Source organism: Haliotis cracherodii, unplaced genomic scaffold, assembly GCF_022045235.1.
Source record: "Haliotis cracherodii isolate W230 unplaced genomic scaffold, xgHalCrac1.p SCAF_7, whole genome shotgun sequence".
Classification (NCBI taxonomy): domain Eukaryota; kingdom Metazoa; phylum Mollusca; class Gastropoda; order Lepetellida; family Haliotidae; genus Haliotis; species Haliotis cracherodii.
The window spans coordinates 2021224-2044493 of NW_027266330.1; the positions used below are offsets into that span (position 1 = coordinate 2021224).

General features: G+C 40.7%; 1 protein-coding gene and 1 long non-coding RNA gene across 2 annotated transcripts; both read left to right on the plus strand.

Annotated features, from left to right (window-relative positions):
- LOC139447921 (uncharacterized) lies at nt 1-1080 on the plus strand. The gene has a single exon (XM_071229407.1). The coding sequence runs from the start codon at nt 1-3 to the stop codon at nt 1078-1080; it is 1080 nt and encodes a 359-aa protein (XP_071085508.1).
- A 15121-nt stretch (nt 1081-16201) lies between these two features.
- Nucleotides 16202-20608, plus strand: LOC139448336 (uncharacterized). The gene is made up of 3 exons (XR_011652068.1): nt 16202-16337; nt 16635-16718; nt 20344-20608. It is a non-coding gene; the product is annotated as an uncharacterized lncRNA (long non-coding RNA).
- Nucleotides 20609-23270: the final 2662 nt, after the last annotated feature.

Here is a 23270-nt window from a genome sequence, read left to right on the forward strand (position 1 = left end):
ATGCCAAGATTGACAAGAAATCAGCGACACCAACCTGGACAATTGCAAGCTGGACAAACCGCCCGGCAAGTAGCCAATGCATTTCAAGTCCTCTTAAGGACCACATACAGGCTTCAGCAACGGTACCAGACAACCAACACTACAGATGACCGACCACGTAGTGGGAGACCAAGGGTCACCTACCGACGTCAGGATCGTCAGGTTGTGCGACAAGAGATCGCTTTGTCGCTGCTACGGAAACTGCTCAACAGACCAATGGGGACACCCAGCGACACATTAGTGCAGACACCGTGCGTCGATGATTGGCGAGCAGACACTTCCACTGTCACAGGCCATACCGAGGTCCCATTCCAACACCACGTCATCGCCAAGATCGGGTTCAGTTGGCAACACAGCACCAGCATTGGCACCACCAGCAGTGGAGAAGAGTCCTCTTCTCAGACGAGAGCCGTTACTGTATCTCAACAGCAGAAGGCAGAGAGAGGGAGAGAGAGAGTCTGGCGACTCCGTGGGAAACGTTATGCGGATGCTTGTGTGGTTGAGAGAGACTCGTGGGGTGGTCCGAGCATCATAGTGTGGGGTGGAATTGGTCTTGCAAAGAGGGTCGGCTCTGTGGTCTTCCAGAACATCGGTCCAGGGAAAGGCAATGGTGTCACAGCAGCTTGGTACATTGATCAAGTCTTGAGACCACACGCCATACCTCATTTGGCGCGTCGCCGCAACAACACGTTTCAGCATGATAGCGCCTGTGCCCACACTGCGACAGCAATAAGAGACTTCCTCCAGCAGAAAGGCATCAGAGCCTTGAAGTGGCCTGCCCTCAGTCCCGATTTAAATCCAATTGTGCATCCGTGGGACGAGATTCAAAGACGGCTGAAAGACGTCGGAGCAAGGCCGACAACTGCAGCTGAACTGCGTCAGGCGTTCCTCAGTGTGGGCTCAAGTGCCTATAGCCTTCATCAACCGCCTCATCCATTCCGTGTATCGACGTTGCACGGCAGTCATCAATGCGCATGGCGGACACATTGTGATGCCATTTTCTCTGAGACTAGTGTTGTGTTTCATTTTGAGAACATTTGACACTTTAATTTCAACCTTGATGATTAGTTTTTCCAAGTTTCATCTCTTTAGAATGTTTACTGTGTTTGGACAAATAAGGTTTCTCATATATGTATCCATGGTGACGCTACTTTTGCGGTTCAGTATATTAACACTGACTTTCGCAATCACCACTGTATTTTTGTATTTGATATCATATATGTATTGCCATTGCATATTGTAGTTGCTGTGCTGTGCTGTAATTTGTATTGATATGACAATGTTGTGAATTTTGTAATTCATTTGTTGATTTTTACCATTTGTTGGTTGTTTGTTGGTTTCACACTAAGTTCTTTTACGAACAGATTTATGGATTAACATATTGTTTCAATTTGGGAATCAACACCTAACAGTATAACCTCTAATTCTTGTGTATTTCAAATTACTGTATTTTAGCTGCAATCACAACGTTAACATAACTAAATTTTCAGAGTTTCATCAGAAGTCCTCTTCACTGTCAACTACACACAACTAGTTTTTCTCTACAGTAGCTCTTCTGTGTGCCAAGGCGGGAAAACCTCACCTCTGTGTTTGCTAGAGTGAACATCAACTTTCTCACTCTCCTTTTTTTCCTGCAGTTTTGTAGTGTAAGTTCAATTTGCCTGATTGATTTTGTTCTTATTCAACCAATTAAGAGTCAACTGTAGTAAGTTTGGTGCATTGTCAGTACTCATGTAAGTATGCTCTTCAAAAAAAGAAACTACACATCAGTATTGCAACTAGGTTTATTTTTCGAGTTTAGCTTTCATAAATATTATAAATAGTGGAATAATATATAGGTTAATTATGGCAGGCCAAGCAGAATTTCTGTACAAACACGTACGACGTGGGGTTTGGCGTTGTCCTGCTGAAGGATGAGGCCATGGCAGTCGATAATAATATATGTTTAATTTTTTACCAAACCTTTTTTTTAAAACCGATTCCAAAATAAATATCTTTAAGTTTCTACAATTATTGGGGGGCACTGGTGGCCCAGTCGTCTAAGGCGCCGCGATTCGCTGTGCTGAGTTGCGTCCCTTGGCATGCCAGAAACTATGATTGTGGGTTCGAATCCTGGTTCGCCCCGATTATGTTTCTAGGTTTGTCAGCACCATACCCGTGCTGGTGGGTTTCGCCGAAGTTTTAAACGTCTGAGACCTGCATCACTTCGGGCTTTCCTCTCACATTAAGCTGGCACGCCTCGATATGACTGGAATACTGTTAAAAGCGGCGTTAAACCCAACTCACTCACTCTACAATTATTGGAATGTGAATTTTTGTGTTTTGTGTTTTTAACTTTCTCAATTAAGTTTTGGTTCTCTATATTCTACTAATTATTTAATAACGCGCACGCACGCTGAAACATGAGGATATAGGCGCTAGATGTAAATCGTGGTTTCTGTAATGATAAACAAGACAAGAAGTGAGCAGGGCTCAATATAACCCCGACATCGACTCCAACATTTTTCTATATTTAAAATAGGGGCGGTCGGGTAGCCTAGTGGTTAAAGCGTTCGCTCGTCACGCCGAAGACCCGGGTTCGATTCCCGACATGGGTAAATTGTGTGAAGCCCATTTCGGGTGTCCCCCGCCGTGTTATTGCTTGAATATTGCTAAAAGCGGCTAAAAACATACTCACTCACTCAATATATTCAAAATATGAAAAAAACCAGTATTTCTCCGAAAATCAGCTTATTGAAATATAACTTGGCACTGCAGACTATTGGTATAGAAACAAGAGGAAAAGAATCCAAGAAGAAGTTTTCAAGTTGCAGGTCGCACAAATGTTGTTTACGAGTATGAAAAACATCATATTTTCTAGGAAAATTCGCTTATCGAAATAAAATTTGGCACTGCACCTTTCCTATTGGTATAGAAACTACCCCTAATTTTAAACGAATCACTGAAGTAGTTTTCAGGTTATAGGTCACACAAGGTCCATCTAAAAGGGCGGGGGTACAAAAAAGAAAACAACACCAAAAAGGACATGAATTTCCTACTTCAACTCGTGATTGATCTTGTGGTGGCACGTGGTCCTATGCACAGTGCACAGATCACAAACCAAGCGAAGCTAAGCAGTGTTGGTCGCGAAGTGTAATTTGATTGGTGACCGTGTTCGGCAGCTTGGTTCCTGAGAGTTTCTTACGCTTCTATAAAGCACGTGGTATCCCACTAGGCAAGTGCCTCGGTTCACCCAGCAGTGAGTGGGTACCCGATAGGATGAGGTGATAATGTGACTGTTAACCTTCTGGCACGTTACAGGCAGCGTGGGTTGTATACTCCCTAGGGAGCTGAGAAACTGATTCATTGACTGGGGTCGTCATAATAACGCAGCGTTACGTGCATTTACTTGGTGTATGGAAGTTGGTGCATTATACGTGCACTTGCTAGTATCATTATCTCAAGCCAGAGATCTTTTACATCGGAGCACGGTTTCAGCTGTTCTTGTTATCTCAATACGTTGAATATGATCAATGAAGTGTCATGTTTCCCCAAATGTATTTTTCCCCGGTGGATGTCCTTACTGGGGAACCTGACGTCACTACAGGATATGACGTATAGAGAAAGGTTGAGATTATAACCACTTCTCTGATAAAGGGCATTCCACTTCTTCACTGACGCATCCAACTCAGGATGGGGAGTTCATATGGACAGCCTGAAGACCCGGGGCTATGGAAAGCTAAATAAGGAATTCTACGTCAACTGCTCTCAAGGCTTGGGCACTATCCTTGATTGCAGTAGCCACTGGCGACAAAGAAAACTACAAGAAGCCTTTGACATCAGGAGACACCAGCCAGCCATGAACCGTGACCAGGGAACATATCTGTAATATTCTCACGCTTTGGGAATGATTTGTAGCACTTGAACTAGCCTTAGGCTTTTGCTGCCTCAGACGAATAAATAATGGAGAACGACATTCTGTGTTCCATCTTGTATTTATTGCCATTCATACACGGGTGGTACATCTGGTAAAACAGGGGGTCCCGACGGCTAGGTCCCCAAGGGAGATTACTCTAATATGTTATACACCATCACAGCCGCTAGTGGCATAATGCAGTATGATAACAGTACATCCCTTTTCTTATAAAAAAAGTTGGACACAGTAACAGTAAGTGAACTACAGAGCACAGAAAACGACTACAAAGAGTAGACACTTGATATTGATTATATTAAATTACTTCAATGATGCTAAACACTTCAAACTTGAATTACAACTAATAAATCAAAGGTTGTCAATTCTTGACTGTAAATTCTAACTAATATTGTGAAGTGGCCTACATAGCCTATCAGAATGACACTGATACAAACTTACTGTGTTTGACTGTTGTATAGTCTTACAATCATCTTGAGTTAAAACTGGTAAAAACTACACTGAGGCAATAACCTTGGGTTTGACAACCCGACCCGAACGAGTGATATATTGATTATTGGCATTGTCAATAACTTTCTGGGGACTGTGTGTTCGTGATGGGATCGGTGATGTTACAGGGTCATCAGAGGGTTTGACCTCAGCTGTATCACGAGTACAGGTAACGGCTCTGTCAGTCTGTGGAACACGTGGTAACTCACTACTTGTGACATCAATGTTCATTTCAGGTATGTCATGCTTTTCACGTGTCTTTAGTAGGTGACGTCGGTTGCGACGATATTCCGCTCCATCGCCAGTGCGAACAGTGTAAGACCTGGAATTGTGCTGCTTTGTGACTACTGCAGGTGTCCACAAGTTATTGTGTTGTCGTACACGAATTGCTTCTCCTGTTTTAAGGGGCAACAGGGGCTTGGCAGCAGTATCGTAGTAGTGCTTTTGTTTCCTCCGACTTGCTTGTAGTACTTTCTGGTACTGAGAATGATCAACAGATCCAGGCAAAAGTTGATGTTGGGTACAAGGTAATATGGATCGTAATCGTCGACCCATGAGTAGCTGAGAGGGTGATAGATTTGCCTCCATTGGGGTAGTACAGTACTCTAGAATACCAATGCGTGGATCTCTGCCATCTGTCTTTGCCTTGGAAAAAATGCGCTTGATTGTTTGGACAGTTTTCTCGGCAAGACCATTTGACCGTGGGTAACGAGGGCTTGATGTCTCATGCACAAAGTCCCATTTTTCTGCAAACTGAGCAAAGTCTTGTGAGGAGTACTGGGGGCCATTGTCAGATATCACCTTATCTGGTATCCCATGTCTCGCAAATACATCTTTGAGAGCATTGTTAACAGTGGTGCTTTTGGTGCTGGGTAATTTGCAAACTTCAAAGTACCAGCTATAATAGTTGACAACGACCACAAAATCATGGGTGTCCCATAAGAAGAGGTCTGTGGCCACGGTCTGCCAAGGACGACTGGGAATGTCATGTGATATGAGGGGTTCCTTGGGGTTAGAGTTTCTTCTCTCTAGGCACACAGAACAGTTGAGTACATGACTTGTGATATCATTCAACATTTTGGGCCAAAACAAAATGTCACGAGCACGTCGGAGACATTTTTCAACTCCCATGTATCCAGTGTGAATTTTGTCAAGCATACTTGTCCTCGGGGACTTGGGTATGACAATTTTCTGGCCCTTGAATATGATGCCATCCATGAAGGCAAGTTGGTCCCTGAAGTTCCAGAATTCAAGTATTGTCCGTGGGCATAGCTTCCTATGTTCAGGCCAACCATCTATGATAGTTTGTTGGAGCAAGGAGAACTGAGGGTCAGCTTCTGTGGCTCGTCTAATATCCTCCATCCTCTTATCACTGACAGGAACATTTGATACTATCATATGGACATGCACGTCCATACCTTCTGAAAGGTGCGGGTAGGTATCAGGCACTGACTTGCGTGAAAGTGTATCAGCTAGTACTATTTCCTTCCCAGGTCTGTGTTCAACTGTGAGGTCATACTTTTGTAGCTGCAACATCATACGCTGTAACCGAGCAGGGGCGACAGCAAGAGGCTTCTTCATGATAGAGATGAGAGGTTTATGATCGGACTCAACTTTCACATGCCGATCATAAACATACTGGTGGAAACGCTTAAAGCCGAACAGGTTAGCAAACATTTCCTTTTCGATCTGTGCATAATTGACCTCCGTGGTGGTCAATGACTTAGATGCATAAGTGACAGGCTTCCCATCCTGTAAGAGAACGGCACCAAGACCATACTTGGATGCATCAACTTGGAGTGTTAGATCCTTGTCTGGGTCGTAGTAAGCAAGAACTTGCCCAGGTGTCTGTGTGATGATATCCTTGATTCTCTGAAACGCTGTGGACTGAGGATGATCCCACACAAACTCAACGTCTTTGGGAAGGAGCTGTCGCAGAGGGCTGGTGATCTCGGACAGATTAGGAGCAAACTTGGCTAAATAATTAACCATTCCAAGAATTGTTTCCAATTCAGAGCGGTCACGTGGTGGATTCATTGAGCATATAGCAGAGACCTTAGCTGGGTCCGGTCTGAGGCCTTCAGCACTCAAGATGTGTCCAAAGAATTGGATCTCTGTGACACCAACTTCAAGCTTCTCTTCGTTAAGCTTAATACCTTTTTCACGGGAGCGGGAAAGCATGTTCCGCAGGTTGTGATCATGCTCCTCGGGAGTACTTCCATACACCAGAACGTCATCAACTATTGCTGCAACGCCATCTAGTCCCTCATAGCACTCGTCAATCCTTCGCTGAAATTCATCTTGTGCTGAACGTATCCCAAAGGGTAGTCTAAGAAATCTGTAACATCCATACGGGGTGTTGAACGTTGTAAGAAATGAAGATTCCTCAGCCAGTCTGATGGCCCAATATCCAGATCGACCATCGAGTTTAGTGAAATAACGAGCCTTAGAGAGGCTTGGAAGGATGTCTTCAAGTGTTTTCATTGGGTAGTGTGGACGCTGTAAAGTACGATTCAGGTCCAATGGATCCAAGCATATGTGCAGTTTCTTTGAGTGTGGCTTTTCAACGATTACTAAAGAGTTGACCCATTCAGTTGGTTCATCAACCTTTGTGATAATGTTTGACTTTTCCATCCGATCAAGTTCGTCTTTGAGTCTCTCACGAAGTGCGACTGGAACTTTTCGTGGTGGGTGAACTACAGGGATAGCACTCGGATCGATGTGTATCGTACATTCACCTGGAAAGAGCCTAATGCCCTCAAACACATCGGCATATTCTGCAAGAATGGTGCTCTTCTCAAGAGGTTTTCCAGATTTCTCACTCGACCCACAAGTATCAACCGCACAGGTTAGTTGGATAAGCTCCAATTCAAGGCATGTTTTGTGACTGAGTACAGGGTTTGATTCCGTCTCTACAACGTAATACTCAACTGTGAATTCACGATCATCAATCTGACAAGGTAAGCTACATGTACCGTGAGTTTGAAGATGTGTACCGCCATACGCCATCAACTGTTTGGGCGGTTTACTGAGTACAGTTGTAGTGCCAATTTTGGGGAATAATCCAGCTGGTATGATATTTACCTGAGACCGTGTATCTAATTTGAATTCCACTGGTATGCCCTTAATTCCTACCTTCACAGTAACAAAAGCCTGGTTAGTATCCTCAGTTTTGGAGTGGACACTGTCAACATCACTAGATGTATCCATGCTATCAATTAAGTCTATGAGAAAGTCTGAGTCCCCTGAATCAAAGTGTTCATCTGTCACAACCTCATTCACTTTCACTGAGCGACACACAATCTTGAAATGATTCCACTTTCCACAATTGTCACATTTTCTACCTTTGGCAGGACACGGTTCACGCTTAGAATGTGATCTACCACAGTTTCTACACTGACTATGTGTTTTGTCATCACTGTTTGATGATCTTCTATTTGGTGTGTTGTGGGGTTTTACAGGTTGTGATTTCTGTCGGGAGTAATGATACTTTTTGTGTCGATGGGAATTATCACTGGCTGAAACTGTATGTACCTCAGGGTTGGCCATTGTTTTCAACTGTTCCTGAGAGTATTCCAAACTTTGTCCCATTTGAATTGCTTTCTCGAGTGTCAATTTCTCCCCTTCATTTATCAATTTTGCACGAAGTTTAGTAGATGATGTGCCGAACACTATGCGGTCCCTCACCATTTCATCAGATGTATTAAATGCACAATCTGTAGCTAGCAGCTTTAATCTAGTCACAAACTGATCAAAGGAAGATGACCCCTGAACTTCGTTGTTGAATTTGTACCTTGCGAAAACAGGATTCAACTTTGGCTGGACGTATGCTGCGTAGCGAGTGTAGTAAGTTTGAAGTAACTTTTTGTCATCATCAGAAATGCCTGTCCATGTATTGTAAACATCTCTACCTTTTTCTCCCACCCAAAGTAGGAGGTATGAGCACTTCGATTCTTCCGACTTTTCAACCAACGGTCCGTCGAATATCAGTTGCACGTGCTGTTTAAAACGCCGCCACGCATCAGGCAGGTTTGATGCTCCCCAGTCCATAGATGGGGAGGGGATTCCGGAAAGATCCATGACTCTGACACCATGTAATATTCTCACGCTTTGGGAATGATTTGTAGCACTTGAACTAGCCCTAGGCTTTTGCTGCCTCCGACGAATAAATAATGGAGAACGACATGTTCCATCTTGTATTTATTGCCATTCATACACGGGTGGTACATCTGGTAAAACAGGGGGTCCCGACGACTAGGTCGCCAAGGGAGATTACTCTAAAATGTTATACACCATCACAGCCGCTAGTGGCATAATGCAGTATGATAACAGTACACTATCTGCCGAGTGCTTGGGACTTGTTGCTTTTATCTTTGTCGTATCTTACTGATTGTATACGGGCTCATGTAGGGTCAGTAGTTCTGCTCTCTGATTGGTCGATCATACCTTGAGGCATAATAATGTAAGTCTGTGACGTGACTGTAACAGTACTCTTACTGTAGGCTTTATGAATTAATGTATCAATGGTGGTATTAAGTCTGTCATGGAAGAAACTAAGTAACTTTCCATGAAAAGCATATATTTCCATTTCAAGGCGAAAGGGGACTTTTTGGATCTAATATGTGCTCAAAAGACATCAGCACATCATTCATTGTGTCGTATGGAAATATGTTTTCAATGTGATACTATCAAATGACCTTATTGGTCACATTATGTTGAAAACGACATTTGTCTTTGATTATTCATTTACTGGCATTCAAACTCGATGGGATTTTTTTATGCCCATCAATTAAGTAAGGTGTCCATTACAGTTCTTTTTATTTCAACTAATTCATTTCAACCAATTTATATTTTAATCGCTTTAATAATCGGGACACGGACACGGGTGGCCCAGGCGTCAAAGGCGCCGCAATTCGCTGTGGGGAGTTACGTGCCTTGGGCACGTCAAGAAACCAATAATTGGCTCCTGCCATGTATCTAAGGTTGTCAGCACTATATCCGTGCTCGTAGGTTTCACTGTTCACGGTTTCATGGTTTATGTCTCTGATTAATGTAGCTGTGTTTTGGGGTGTCAAGGGACCGAACAACAGTAATGTTAGCCATACGCATTGCCGTTCCCTGTGGCCATTGTCAAAGACATACTCTCCAACTGTCATTGTCGTGAGGGATTCGCTAAGTCAGGAGTGATGGGTCCGACGACCGTTACTCCTTATTACCAATATTAACATTTATCATATAATGGGTAGGTTTCTCGGCAGGATAAAGCCAACGGATAAAAACGATATCCGTTGGGGTCATATGCGGATAGAGATGCAAATATCAAAGGTCAAGTAGGACTACTTTCACTGTTTATAAACAAACATGGCGTCGCCCTTGTCAATCGGCGATCGAGTCAGAACTAACCATCGGGAATCTGAATAAACTACAGAGATAATTGCTATCATTATCAAAAGAACAGTCTAATATACTGAAAATCAGTGTCTAACTGTGACATAGCGAAGGCATTTTATAAGTTTTGGCAACTTTGGAGAAACAATTTTGCGAGGGCACGAGGCCTAGCCAAGCGGGATCAGTAGCAATATATGTGCTTGTAGACCTCTGCAGCTTGAAACCTTCTCCACAAATTAAAATAGTTGGATTTGGCCGAAATATGTTTGAATTGTTACCTTGTTTCATTTTGTCGCTGTGGGTACATCTGACTACACTTCTTAACGTTATGACAGGACAGACCGACAGTCAACAACGTCTGACCGTGGCCGTGACGTCTCATAGACTAGGGTTAGAGTAGCTTCCCTTTGTTTATTTTATTTTTAAAAATCGAAATTGTGAATTATCAAAATATATTGAAATAGCGAGAAATAACTCAATAATCGAAGTAACGAGAAAAAAGTCGAAATTTCGAAAAAATAAGATAATCAAAATAAAGATTGAATAATGGACATTATCAGAACATAACTGAAATTACGACAATGAACTCGGAATTCTTTTAGAAAATTAGAAATAATGGAAAAAAAGCATAATAATAGAAAACATCGAAATTTCGAAAAATATGAAAATAAATAATTGAAATAACGAGAAAAATACTCCAAAATGTTAGCTACCAAAGTCGAACCTCGGTGGCTTCAGTTGCTCATTCTGTGATGAGCCTCTCCAGTCCAGTTGATTGCGTATTCAGAGATGGACTGAAGCTTGGTAAAGTTAATGTATCAAACATTGTGTTGTGTAAATGCTTGTGTGAGGGGGCGCCAGCACATGAATAAAGGTTATCACGCGAGTCTGTTTGGGGATGGTAAATATCCTGCATTAGGAATAAACATTGTATTTAGCGAGCCTTGGCGAGCTAAATACATAGTGTTTATTCCTAATACAGGATATTTACCATCCCCAGACACACAAGCGTGATAACCTCTTTATCATATAATGTCTTTCTTTAATTCTGTGCTTCAAAATCGCTTTGCCTCTCTCACAAACATTACCGAAACATTGCGAGTTTTCCTGGAATGCGCGCATTAATATTTATTACGTCACGGGGTAAGTGATGTTGTGACAGTAGCCAATATAGTTCCAACTAAAATCTGTTTCTTATACAGTGGCGAAGCAACATATACGCAAAACAACAATTGTTTTTAATTGCCTTTCGCACCAATCCATCGGTCTGTCCACAAGAGTAACTGCCCTTTGTCAAAGGGAAGCTACTCTAACCCTAGTCTATGAGACGTCACGGCCACGGTCAGACGTTGTTGACTGTCGGTCTGTCCTGTCATAACGTTAAGAAGTGTAGTCAGATGTACCCACAGCGACAAAATGAAACAAGGTAACAATTCAAACATATTTCGGCCAAATCCAACTATTTTAATTTGTGGAGAAGGTTTCAAGCTGCAGAGGTCTACAAGCACATATATTGCTACTGATCCCGCTTGGCTAGGCATCGTGCCCTCGCAAAATTGTTGAATGGATGCAGTGACGAGTCATATGTGTGATGATTTGCGGTACATGTGTATTCAGGTTTGTCTCCTACAACGTGTTTCACCTTAATTTTTAACACGCAAATGGCAATTGTGTCTGTACACGGGGAATTTTACAACAAACAGACGTATCAACACATAAGGCTTCGAATGTTCACGTATAGGCATTGACACTCATATGGTTCACAAAACCAAGGAAAGTAGCACTTGACAGTAGCTGTGCATGATACAAAACTGTGGGAAGTCACACTAATGACACAATGAGACCAGTGTTACTGAAATTATACCCCATATGTACATGTAGTCAGGGCAAAATAACGTCACGCTGACACTATGTGTCTAGGGCTCCATTAGGCGTGGAATAACAAATACTAATACAAGGGACTCCACCTCCCCCCGCACCCGGCAATGAGCGGCTGGGGTGTACCTGGACCTGACGGAGTAGTCTCCCTTGTACCGCTCACAGTTTATACACAGACAACGAGGACAGTGTTGATGTGACTGACGATCACTGGTGTGTCCCGCACGCGGTGTTATCAATGCAATCTTAGAGGTTTAGTGTGTCTGAACCTGACGGAGTAGTCTCCCTTGTACCGCTGAAAGGTTTATACACATACTGCCTGGACAGTGACTGAATGTTGATATGACTGACGATCACTGGTGTATCCCGCTACCGGTGTTGTCAATGCAATCTCAGAGGTTTAGTCACAGCAAAAAAAATGCAGTTTCCGGTATCCGGATACCTGCCGGATACCACCGGACACTTACCCAAAACGCGTCCGGGTATCCGGTGGCAGATACCAGGCCGGATACCAGATCCGTGGTATCCGGCATGGACACCTCACCTGAAAGTATGCCACCTGGAATCCGGGTATCCGGCACCGGATACCTCACCGGATACCTCAATCTGGGTGTCCAAGGATCCGGCACCGGATACCAAGGATCCGGCACCGGATACCTCATTCTGAGTTTCCAAAAACATGTCACAATTTGGGGGTGCATTTTGTTCAATTAAGTGTGAAACACCTAAATATATATTGGAAACTAACCATGAAAATTGAACATTGCTGAAGGAATCCGGCAGGTATCCGGCAGGTATCCGGATGCAATTTTTCGAGATGTCTTAATCCTGGTAAATGATGTTAGCCTGGGCATATCAGATAGCTGTAGTAACATTCTGTGTCATTTTAGTTGTAAATATCCCCTTAAAGTTGAGATCTATGGGCATGTACTTTTGGAGAAGACAATTTTTTCAATCTTTTTAGATGTTAAGCTGTTTAATGAACAAACATCAGTTCTAATACATGTAAGATGATACCCTTAAATTTCATGTTCAGACTTCCAGATTGTTCTGAGTGAAAGTATAAACTCATCGACTGTGTGCTCACTTTGGCCTTTGGTCCTAGTGAGATGATAATATGATTATTTGTAAAGGTACAAGTACTTGTTACGAGCATACCAGCTTCATTTAAGTTTTGAAACACAATATGCCTCACTCTGAGGGTGACATGTACCAGATTTCATCACACTACAGAGAGCTGTTCCTCAGTTACTGTGAACATTTTTACTGAAAGACATTGAAAGCTAATTTGACCTTCAATATCAGTTGCGACTATTTCAAAAACAATTGTAAATTGCTTCATTCAGTATAACATTGACAAACATATGACAATGATATACAACTATATGTATAAGAGTTATTTAGACTTCTGCAGGAAAAGGCACATTAGAGAACAAGAGTCATCAGAAAGATGACATAACCCCCCGGCAGCTGTCTGTAAAGTAACCACTAGTAAATGTGCAATTCTGTATGTAATGAGTCAACAGTTTAAAGTTCTTTAAGAAGCATACATTGTTTATCCACAAAAGATCCACCATGGTCGCATCCATATGAATGCCAAGTTTCGATCAAATACATTGAATGGTTTTCGAATTCTGCCCCAGAAACGAACCTCATCCCCAATTGAATCTATGTCCAACTTCATTCCATAATAATTTAAAAAAAAAAAATTAGGAAAATCCCAAAATATCAAAAGGCATCACTTCAGTATGTGCCTGATAGCTTTGCCAAGTTTTGATCAAATACACTGAATGGTTTTTGAATTCTGCCCCGGAAACGAACCCCATCCCCAATTGAGTCTATGTCCAACGTCATTCCATAAAAAAAAAAAATTAATTTTTTTTAGAAAAATCCCAAAATATCGAAAGGCACCACTTCAGTATGTGCCTGATAGATTTGCCAAGTTTCGATCAAATACACTGAATGGTTTGGGAATCCTTCCCCTGGAAAAGGAAATGATTACGGATGGACGGATGGACGGACGGACAGACAGACTGGCTGATCGCTATATCACCCCGTATTATATGCCGGGGGGATAAAAAGTAAGTGTATGACCTGTTGCCAACTTCTATCCCTGCCCTAAGGAAGAGTTTGGCCATTAACAATTTTTTTGTCTGGCTATGACATTGACCTTTGACATAGCAGATCAATGTGTTATTCCAAAGATGTCCAAGCAATGCATGGTTTCATCCGATAACTATGGCTATCAAAGTGAGGCAAAATATTGGAAAATCCCCATTTACACACCTGGCTAAAGAAACATAAACAACAAACAAATTATCAATTTCTTTTATTTATATGCCTATATCACACACTGAACATTGTTCACATGATGGTTCCTGATGCAGTATGCAATTTCCTCCTATTCTTCAATACTCATAACAGAGTGGGATAACTGTTCGCTTGAAAGCATAAGCAGACCATGCTCACCAGTTCAGAGTTACTTGCCCTCAAATATCCTTTCCCTTCTATATTGCCATGGAAAAACAGGAACCAGGATGAGGGGAGGCCAGATCGGCTCTATCCCTGTTGCATTGTGTTAGTAGAATTGTGAACATTCTATTTGGTGTTTGGGTCCACATTTATAGACAAGTAGTCGCAAACATCATTCCTTTCAAGTGATTACCACATGGCCAAAGACAATAATTTCTTCAACGTCCTTGAAGGGTCCCACTCCGACTTGGCATTGGCTGGTCTTCTCACATTAGCCAGACCAGCCTGTGTGAGTGTGTCCCAGTGTCAATTGGGATATAACTTCTTGGTAGGCCCCCATTGAAATAACAGGATTCTCCTCATCACTGTCTGCCTATCACTTCTGATATCTGGAAGGGTCCTTCCAGACTGTCAACCAGTCATCCGGGTATCTCAAGCTGGACTTCAGTTTCTGCAAAATTATGTATAAAGATTGTAGCAATAAAAAAGAATCGTTGCAACATGTACTTACAGATAAAAGGCAGCAAATTCACTTAATTTATCGTCTTTGAGTTTTGTTATATACCAAACATTTGAGATATATATTGTTCCATGCTGATGAGTTGAAACAATCATTAACTGACATCTCTTAAAAATGCTTGCCATACAAGCCAAAGTAATAGATGAGGTAGCAAGTGGGCTCATTGATCGCTCGTAATCGTACCCAATAACGTGGGATGTTGTCCATAACAGTCATCATCTGTGCGTCTTGATCGAGCTCATAACTGGTTTGCCTAGTTGAGATTTGAGATTTGATTATTTATAATCCTTGTCATTTAGCTGAACTATTGTTGGATGTAGTGTTAAATGAGTGAAATTGGAAGAAAGCCTGAAGTGATGCAGGTCTTACATGTTTACCACTTTGATGAAACCCACAAGCAAGTGTATGATGCTACCCTCGATTCAAACCCACGACCATTGGTTTCTGTCAAGCCCAAGAGATGCAACTATGCACAGCAAGTTGTGGTGCCTTTGATAATTAGGCCATCCATGCCAACAGGTGATAAAGAACAAGCAAACTGAAGAAATATTTGCAGAATAGCTACATGAACATGATGAACCAAACAGAATAAATTCAAATATTTACCACTCACTGCTACTCTTCTCTTGTTCCTCATTGCTTCCCTTTTTCCATTGATGCTGTGCAGATGACTGACTCATTCATTTATTCAGACATTCTGCAAAAATAAGTAGCATTCACATTACAGAAATATATTATTTAATTATGAAGCTTATACAAAACAAGGACATAACAGTGTAATTATAAAAATATGTTAAGCGTAAAAAAAGTAAAGTCTTTGGTGGCCATTATTGAAAATTATAGTCTGTATTAGCATCCCACAAAAGTTTAGAGTTAATAATCGTTCCTAGATCTTTGTACATTTCTTCATTATCTATAAAAAGCCGATCTAATTTGGATCATCTTGTTTTGACCACAAATCCATTACGCCCCTTATGCAAATCCTTGTCGTCATAACAAACAGTTGACCATAATACTAAAAAAAGGACCTTTGGCGTTTACAGTAAAGTATGTAGAGCAGGAAAATATCTAAATCAATCCATTCCATAAGATCTCTGCACGGAAATCATAAGGTCACGAAGCCCTGCTACGTACCTGGCATCCGCATTTGCTGCCAATCGCCTTTCCAAATACTGTTGACTTCCGCGTTGTGGATGGCTCAGAGGAACTTCGGCCGGCATTTCCGTGGTGGAGGTGAATGAGAACAATCTATCGATACACGAGGTAAGCTTATCGTAATCAAGCATCACGGTGTATATCTATACACGAGGTTTGTTTACATCCATGTTCTAAAATGGCGCCCTGGACCGCAGGGGAATATGGGTAAATTGGCTTGTTCCGGGTTAACACAAAGCTGGGCCCCCGTCTCTAATATCACAATATTGTTTGGCGCAAGTTGACGACGCGCATAGGGAGCCGGGAACTAGTTTAACACGACATAAGCTGGTTCCCGGCTCTCTATGCGCGTCGTCAACTTGCGCCAAGTTATATTAGAGACGAGGCCCAGCTTATACACTGAACACAATCGGTCATTTCGTCAAAACTGGCCAAATATTGAGATTGCAGCTGAGGTAATGCTGGCAGCTGAAGTGACACATTAAGGTAAGGAATATGTGAATATTACAATGATCACGTATTAAAGTAATTTACCACATGTAAGCCTGTCACATGTGACACATTAACTTTCATAACCAACATGTAAGTAAATGTATCAGGATATAATTATATTTTTATATAACAAGTAGCCTGTCTATCATATGTTAGTATATGCTTATGTATATAATGAAGAAATATGTTTACTTTAACTGGATAATTTGTATGCTAATGTGACTCACTGTCTTATTTCATATACTCCCTTAACTCTGTGAGATGATTAATAGCCTCAACATATTTTTCCAGATGTGAAGAATCAAGAACAGCTTTAATGACAGGGAAGTTTTGCATCAGAGATCATCGTGAAGTGGAAGATAAGACATTTTAAGGGTATGAACATTTTCACTTGAACTAGCTGAACAATAACCATGATGACAACTTTATCATGGGGGAATTTTGGGTGGTGGGGTAGCCTAGTGGTTGAAGCGTTCACTCTTCGTGCTGAAGACCCATGCAGGTTTGATTCCTGCCACATAGCTGCGATATTGCTGAGTGTGGCGTTAAACATCAAACAAAGCTAACAGCCGCATACATACTCACATGGGGATTCCAGGTTGAAGTTAGTCCCCATCAACATGATCAACCTATGCTAGTTGTAAGAGATAACTTAATGGATCGGCTGATCAGGCTCGCTGACTTGGTTGATCCATGTCATTGTATCCCAATTGTGTGGATGGATGCTCATGATGTCAATCACTGGATAGTCTGGTCCAGACTTGATTATTTACAGACCGCCGTCATTTAGCTGGAATATGGCTGAGTGCAGAGTTAAACAACAAACACCAACATGATTCTACAACCTGCTCTTGTGGATACCATTTTGAGGATCCTACACATAACTTCTTTTCGGGTCTTAACTATTGCAATATGTTCTACTACATGTGTTTTAAACATATATTTTTTTCATTGGCTTATCTAAATGATGCTCAAATACAAAATAATTATTAATAAAATACTAATTCTATACTATTGCAAACTATCAGTTGAGCAATAATGTAATCATCTGATTATAATTAGATAATGAAGGAGAAGTCCATATTGATTAAATCTACCAGATTCTGAGATAAATGCACGTATTGATTGATTTATTTCAATGTTTTCCTGTACATAATTTTCAACAATTCCATATAAAGCTTTCTTATATCCATGCTGTATAATAATACCTATTATTTCTAATAATAGCATAATTTGGACACACAAATAAGTAATGAATGGTATTTTTATAACAGGTGCCACACGTGCGGGATAGGTCATTTCACATGAATCATTTTTATGTGAATTTAAATCACTACAAGCTGATCTGAGTCCTGAAAGGATATGCCTTCGATTCTGTGAAAATGGAAATGCTTAAACATCTCCCAATATTAACCATGCTATTACAGAATCTGTTCACTTGTTTGTGTATGTAAAATATTTTTTCAACGATTACATCCATCTAATGATTGTTTGTATGTGTGATGTGCCAGTAGAGGTATATATGTACAAGCATGTGCATACGCGTATAAAAATTATGTATGTTTGGCTAGGTACCAGTATATGAATTAGTTGTTTTGTGCGACTTGTATATTAGCATCATCATAGTTTCAACAGACAGTTTATGTATATCAAATGTTAAATGTCTTTGTAGGGAGAATTGCATATCAAAACTGTCATTATTTTATTACTTATGAGTAGAACTTTTTAAGTATCTGGCAAGATACATTTCCTTGGTCCACAGAAACATGTTACTAGTAAACTGTAAACTGACTTGTCAGTGTGGTTGGAAACTAACTAAGCCGTCACTACTCAATTAAGTAATTAACAGATAATTGCAAGTGATAATACCCACCTGACACTAATTGCCCTGTTAATCCCTAATCCACCATGAGTTGACATTGAGTTCATCTTGCTAATGAGCTGTTGTGAGCGTAACAAGATGATAAACATCAAAGGTGGGGCAGGCTTTGATCAAGTGTTCTGTAGAAGAGATTATGTCATTTGTTTAATGTTTATTTAGGATTAGCTACATCCCTTGATCCTACCAAGACCATACTTGAGATTATCAGACAGTTTGTCTGGATACAACCTGATGTCTCAACTGTACTTATTGGATTCTGCCTTGTAGCAAACTATGTGTGTGACAAGGACTTTGACCACTCTGTGCAGATGCATAACAATGCACTTGGGGTATGATTCAATTATGTCACACAAGTCAAAGATGGGTTCCACTGTATTTAGAAACAGACGATAGATGCAATACTGTGTAACTTTATAACAATCAAACGAGTATTCAAATAGGAATACACATATATTTACAATGACCCTTGAAAAGTTCCAAAACCAAATAGAACTACTTAAATTATGATTACACTTGACCAATATATTTGGCAGCTTTTCCCGTTATTGTTAATCTTAATTAAAGATAGGATAAATGATAAAAATATGATAATGATTTTACTCATGACTAATCATGGGCGGATACAGCTTTTTTACAGCTATTTATTGTCTTTGGTGGAAATTTATACAGAAATAAAGATTTATTTTCGAAATAAAAAGGGGGGTGCGCACCACAGCAACCCCCCCTCTGTATCCGCCCATGCTATTGCCAGCAGCCGAAATAAGGTGAGTGAGTGAGTGAGTAAGGTTTTACGCCGCTTTTAGCAATATTCCAGCAATATCACGGCGGGGGACACCAGAAATGGGCTTCACACATTGTACCCATGTCGGGAATCGAACCCGGGTCTTCGGCGTGACGAGCGAACGCTTTAACCACTAGGCTACCCGACCGCCCCTCCGAAATAAGGTCCCCCAAATGTAATATACATAGTTTTTAGTCGATTGTTCAGGTGGTTCTTTTCAGTTGATTTTTTGTATCAGTGTCTATTTTGGCCTACCAATTAATGGTAGATATTAATCATCAATAATAAGTGAGATAATTATTTTCAATGTGGCTCCCATTGCAACTGAAGCAAGGAACGATTCAAATTAAGCCTGATTCAGCTGCTACATTTATATGTACTTGCTTCTCTAATCAGTAATTCAATCAGTTGTATAGTGACTTGATATTTGGAGAAAATATCTGTTGTATGAAATCCTAATGTTACTTACTTTTGTATTTGAGATGATATTTGTATTTGGTAGCCTAGTGGGTAATGCGTTCTCCGAAGCACTGGGTTCTGTTCCCCACATGGGTACTGTGTGAAAAGCCCATTTCTGGTGTCCCCGCAGATATATTGCTGGAATATTGCTAAAAGCTGTGTGGAACTATACTAACTTGCACACTCATTATATAATATTTTGAGATCACTTACATTACTTGTGTGATTGAAAGTTTTGATAATTATGAATACCGTATTCGACAGAATAAGCGCCCAGGGCGCTCTCAAAATTTCCTGCTTTATGCTGGCAGCCTGAAATGTTAATGTACGACAAATATATTTTTCCAGAATGAAATTCCCCATAATTAAGGGTGCATATCACACACGAATGTGTATTATATGCAAATAAATAAGTCTTGTATACATTGATCAATTGGAAAGGGTGCTATTTGGGATTGTTAACGAGACAATATATTAGCAAATATTCCCGTGGGCGCTTATTAGAGCGAGGCGCTTATTACATCAAATACGGTAGTTCTGTTTTATGTATAAGAACCTATTTTATGCAATTTGCATTGCCTTGTTTAACCTTCCTTATGTTTTGATGTAATGCAAACATTTGAGAAAAAATCAGGTGAGCCTGCCTTATGGCACTACAGGAATTGTTTTCAGAAGATCAATTACAATTTTGTATTTTCTGTAAAATTTACTGTTTGCTATGGCTTTTTTACATTGATTAACATGGTTTGGTTAACAGTTGCTTGATAAACTGTCATTACCTTACTCATTGAGAAACCAACTTTTTACCCTTTGTCAATATATGTGTGTTTCTTATATTTTTGATAACAAGATCTTAAAGATGTTATAAATTGTTTCAGGCACCTGGATTTCACAATGACACCAGATCAGACAAGTCATACAAAGGACTCTCAGGGTGATGAATAATCCTCCCCAGAACAACTAGCAGGTTCACCTCAGAAAGTGATGATTCTGAATGACTAATGCCACATCAGTGTGATTCTGTAGGTTGTTTTATTACGACATTAATCAAGTCTAAAGGAATTAATACCACAGCAGTGAGACTATGTTTATGTGGTGTACACTGACGCTGACTATACAAATCTGAATGACTTTTGTGGTTTACTGCACAAACGTAATTGACTTTAGATATTCTTCTCCCTTGAAATTCTTCTCAGATTTGACCGATTTGTTTATTTAGAAAATGGCATTGAAGCATCTGTTTCTGTTTTTGAATGTTCTTGCAAACACCTTTGGTTACTGAACCAATGAAATGTCATAAAATCAATAAATATGATTTGTTATCTTAACAAATTTTTTTGTTTTGCTTCTTTAAAGAAATATGATATTGATCATTCATAACATAGGTGCTAACATATATCAAATATACTAATGCCCTGAATGTTTTCCAACAATTAATACAGCTCACTGAATGAAGTTTTTAGTTCCATGTCAGTAGAAAAATTACATTGATGTTTTTATGTACCGGTACTTTATTAGGTGTTTTCTGTGGATGCACCCATTTGGGTTAATGATATTCTGTTTCAAACTTCAATGAAACTCGTCTGTCAAGATGTAACAAGTACTGATACAGTTCCAAAATAATCTTTTAATCTCACCAGGAACAAAGGCCCAAGTGAGCACATAGCCAATGACTTTCATTTGTTTTGTCAGAGTGAATATGGTGTCATGTCACTTTATGAGCAAAATTCCAACAATATCATGATGGGTGACACCAAGCAATGTACCGATGTGGTGAATCGAGCGCTTCAACCACGAGAAGCTAGAACAAACTGGGAATATGAAGATGAAATGTAAGGATACCATCATACCAGGACTGAATGCTTTTCATTTAATACGCTGAACATCTAAAATGAAATATATATGAATTTGAAAAATGTTTTCACCAAAAGTACCTGCCCATAGATCTCAACTTTAAGGGGATATTTACAACCAAAATAACACAGAATATTACTACAGCTATCTGCTATGCCCAGGCTAACATTATTTACTAGGAGAAAGACATCTCGAAAAATTGCATCCGGATACCTGCCGGATACCTGCCGGATACCTTCAGCAATGTTCAATTTTCATGGTTAGTTTCCAATATATTTTTAGGTGTTTCACACTTAATTGAACAAAATGCACCCCCCAAATTGTGACATGTTTTTGGAAACTCAGAATGAGGTATCCGGTGCCGGATCCCTGGACACCCAGATTGAGGTATCCGGTGAGGTATCCGGTGCCGGATACCCGGATTCCAGGTGGCATACTTTCAGGTGAGGTGTCCATGCCGGATACCACGGATCTGGTATCCGGCAAGGTTTCTGCCACCGGATACCCGGACGCGTTTTGGGTAAGTGTCCGGTGGTATCCGGCAGGTATCCGGATACCGGAAACTGCATTTTTTTTGCTGTGAGTGTATGTGAACCTGACGGAGAAATCTCTCTTGTGCTGTTCAAAGCAAGCAATTGTCTATACACTGTCATATGACAGTCCAAGCAGCAACTTTGTTTTTTTTAGCGTTTGTTTTTTACTCCACTGAATGAGTGCATGAGTGTATGAGTGTAGAGAATGGATGCAAATAATTCGACAAAACCGTTCCTAGAAATCTCTGCTAAAAGAATCATCTGTACTATTCTGACTGTTCTGGAGAACTATAGCCAGGAACATGAAATGTTCGCTGGGAATAACACTGGGAGCATTCGTGCGAACGCTGAGTGCTTCGCAGATTTTGTAGTTCATGTAAATCGTGCGGCACGTGAAATTGCCTATGTAGTGCCAAGCTTTGTGAAAATAAAGTCAGTTCGAAAAACACTGCGTAACACTGACTATATCGTGAGCTTTCAAAGAGTGATGATTCCATGTGTTTTCCCGAAAAGGGGAGTGTATCCTGCAAAAACGGTGGCACCCATCACAAAGGCATGCAAAGGCAAGCCAATTGTTCACCTGAAAAACACGGGAATATGAGGTGGTGTTAAACGTACAATCTACAAGAATGGTGTTCTCATACACGTGACTGTTGCTAACAATTGATGCCATTACATATAAATATCTTATTCCCGTCTTTCCAGGTGGTTTTCCATCGCTACTGAAAGTTCCTTTTTAAATTGAAGTTCACATAAGGTAAAGTGTGTGTGAGTGAGTTACGGTTAACACCGGCCTGAACAGTAGTTCAGTATTTGCGTGATAGTTTGGCGTTTATCACTTTGAGCAAGGTATGGTACCGACAAACCTAGAAATACAATCATGGTACTGGTGAACCTGGATTCAAACCCATGATCCTAGAACTCTGCACAGTGGACCACCTGTGTCCCCACACTCGCACATAATACATGAATACATGAACGAGGTGATGAAATGGGGAATAATCACTTTATCAGATTGTGACATATCATAAATGATGGGCAGAGATGACATCAAGGTGATAAACTTTGTAAAACCTTCACGGCAGGCAGTGTTCCCAGCACTTTCTCACAAGGATTAAGGATCTATGTCTTTGACCGCTTGCAATTGCTATTCTGATAATGCATTTCACTCACGACCGGACCGCCTCCGTGATCTAGTGGTAGAGCGTCTTCCCGGAGAGCGGATTGTCCGGGTTCGATCCCCGGCCGCGTCATACCGAAATACGTTAAAACATGGTACTTGTTGTTACCCTGTCTGGCGCTCGGCATTAAGGGGCTAAAAGGAGTTTTAGTGGTGGTGTGCACTATCAAATATACTCTTCACAAATAAGAAACGCGTAGCCAAAATTGTGTGAGGTGGGAAATACATTTATAGGAGG